The sequence below is a fragment of the Tupaia chinensis genome, unplaced genomic scaffold, assembly GCF_000334495.1.
Source record: "Tupaia chinensis unplaced genomic scaffold, TupChi_1.0 Scaffold000320_1, whole genome shotgun sequence".
NCBI classification, from domain to species: domain Eukaryota; kingdom Metazoa; phylum Chordata; class Mammalia; order Scandentia; family Tupaiidae; genus Tupaia; species Tupaia belangeri.
In genome coordinates, this window is record NW_006159813.1 from 2,313,088 (window position 1) to 2,314,950 (window position 1,863).

General features: G+C 56.1%; 1 protein-coding gene across 1 annotated transcript in view; it reads left to right on the forward strand.

Moving 5' to 3' along the window:
* The window catches only part of GCN1 (GCN1 activator of EIF2AK4), an 82,964-nt gene that overhangs the window by 58,907 nt on the left and 22,194 nt on the right, over positions 1 to 1,863 (forward strand). Inside the window, exons 45-46 of the mRNA XM_014588973.2 lie at positions 36 to 170; positions 1,216 to 1,380. Coding sequence (XP_014444459.1) covers positions 36 to 170; positions 1,216 to 1,380 — 300 coding nt within the window. The remainder of the gene's footprint in view (positions 1 to 35; positions 171 to 1,215; positions 1,381 to 1,863) is intronic.

A 1,863-nucleotide genomic window follows, 5' to 3' on the forward strand; every position in this document is an offset into this window, starting at 1 on the left:
CAGGGCTCTCCATGGGCCGCTCCGACCCCCAGCTGGTGGTACGGCAGGCGTCCCTGCACGTCTGGAAGATCGTCGTCTCCAACACCCCCCGCACCCTGCGTGAGATCCTGCCCACGCTCTTTGGGCTCCTACTGGGTTTCCTGGCCAGCACCTGTGCAGATAAGAGAACCGTAAGTTTCTTGAGCTTTGCTTTGGCCCGGCAGCCCTGATCCATCCTTCAAGAGCCCAGAAAGCTGGATCTGGGCTGGGAGGTGCCGAGGGCCCCCTTTCTAACAGGGCAATGTTAGTTATTGGCTTCGTCATTTGGGAAGAATTTATGGAGCATCTGCTATGTGCTTGTAAGCAGGGGCCTTGTACCTGGGGGCATAATGGAGAAGGCAGGCGGCCTCATTCCTTATCCTCGTGAGTTACAGTTTGGTCAAGGAGCGGGATATTAATCAGGTCATCACGAGTAGTTGTCAGATCCAATGTGGCAGGTGTGCCGTGGCACTGTAGGCTTATGATAGAGCCATTTGACCTAGTGAGGGGGTCAGCGAATGCTCCCTAGACAGAACGGGGCTTGAAGAGAAGAGATGAGTAAGCACTAAGCAGGCGAGGAGTTGGCAAAAGACTATGCCAGACAGAGCAGTGTTTTAGATACGAGATGAACTGCGCCAAGGCCCCGTGGTAGGCAAGAACGTGGCAGGCCTGATGTGGCTGCCATGAGAAAGCAGGGAGGGGCCAGCGTGGCATGAGATAAGGCTGGCGTGCAGGGCAGGGGCAGGTGGGTTCAGTGGCTGGGAGTGGGGGCCCAGCCTAGCTGATGATCACTTCTGGTGCCCACTTTCAACCCCTGGCTCTGGCAAATGGATCATGTATTTAAAGAAAGGTTTGCAGGAGGCCCCAGGAGGGGAGTTTTTCCTTAAAGCGTTTGCTGCTAGTACTAGGAACACAGGGCGTCGTAAACGCCGTGTCCATGTATAAAGTGCTGGCTCTCACTTGAGGTTGTGCAGGGGTGTGTGTGTGTGTGTGTGTGTGTGTGTGTGCATGCGAAACAGAGATAATTTTCTTCTGTAGCATTTTGTGAGCACCCCAGGGGCTGTTGAGGGGTAAGAGCATTTGGGAAAGTTGAGTCAGACTCAGGCCTGGGAGGTTCCGGGACCCTCATTCTGGGGCTGTCCTCTGGGCACTGGGGGTTCGCAGGGAGTCGACGTCTGACTTGATCTCTGCTGGCAGATTGCAGCGAGGACGCTGGGAGATCTCGTCCGGAAGTTAGGGGAGAAAATCCTCCCTGAGATCATCCCCATCCTCGAGGAGGGCCTGAGGTCTCAGAAGAGCGACGAGAGGCAGGGCGTGTGCATCGGACTGAGCGAGATCATGAAGTCCACCAGCCGGGATGCAGTGAGTATCTTCTGAGGAGCCCACAGGCCGCGCACCTGCAAGTGGCCCAACTGAGGGCCCAGGAGGCTGCAGGAGGAGCTTCGCCCCCAGAAGCCCATGCCCCCGCCCTCACCCACCACCAGCAGGATGTGCCAGCCTCCCTCTGGAGGGCGCTGCTGGCAGCAGGGGCTGGCAGGACTGCATGTGGATGTGGATTTTCCTCCTCTCAGCTGTCCTGCCAGTTTCGTAGGCTCAGAACTAAGCCATATGGAAGCCCCCTTGGGTGACCCTGGAAATTGGAGGCAGTCTCTCCCTCACCACTCCTGAGATGGCTCCAGACCTTTTCATGTCACTGTCACTTCAGTTAAGATGTGTGGTGTCTCCTTAGCAGCGGAGGCATGCACACGTGTAAGTGGTGGGGGGCAGCAGGAAGCAGGAGGGACGTATACTCATTCCTTTTTTTTTTTTTTTTTTTTTTGAGGGTTTTTTTTTTAGGGGGGGGGG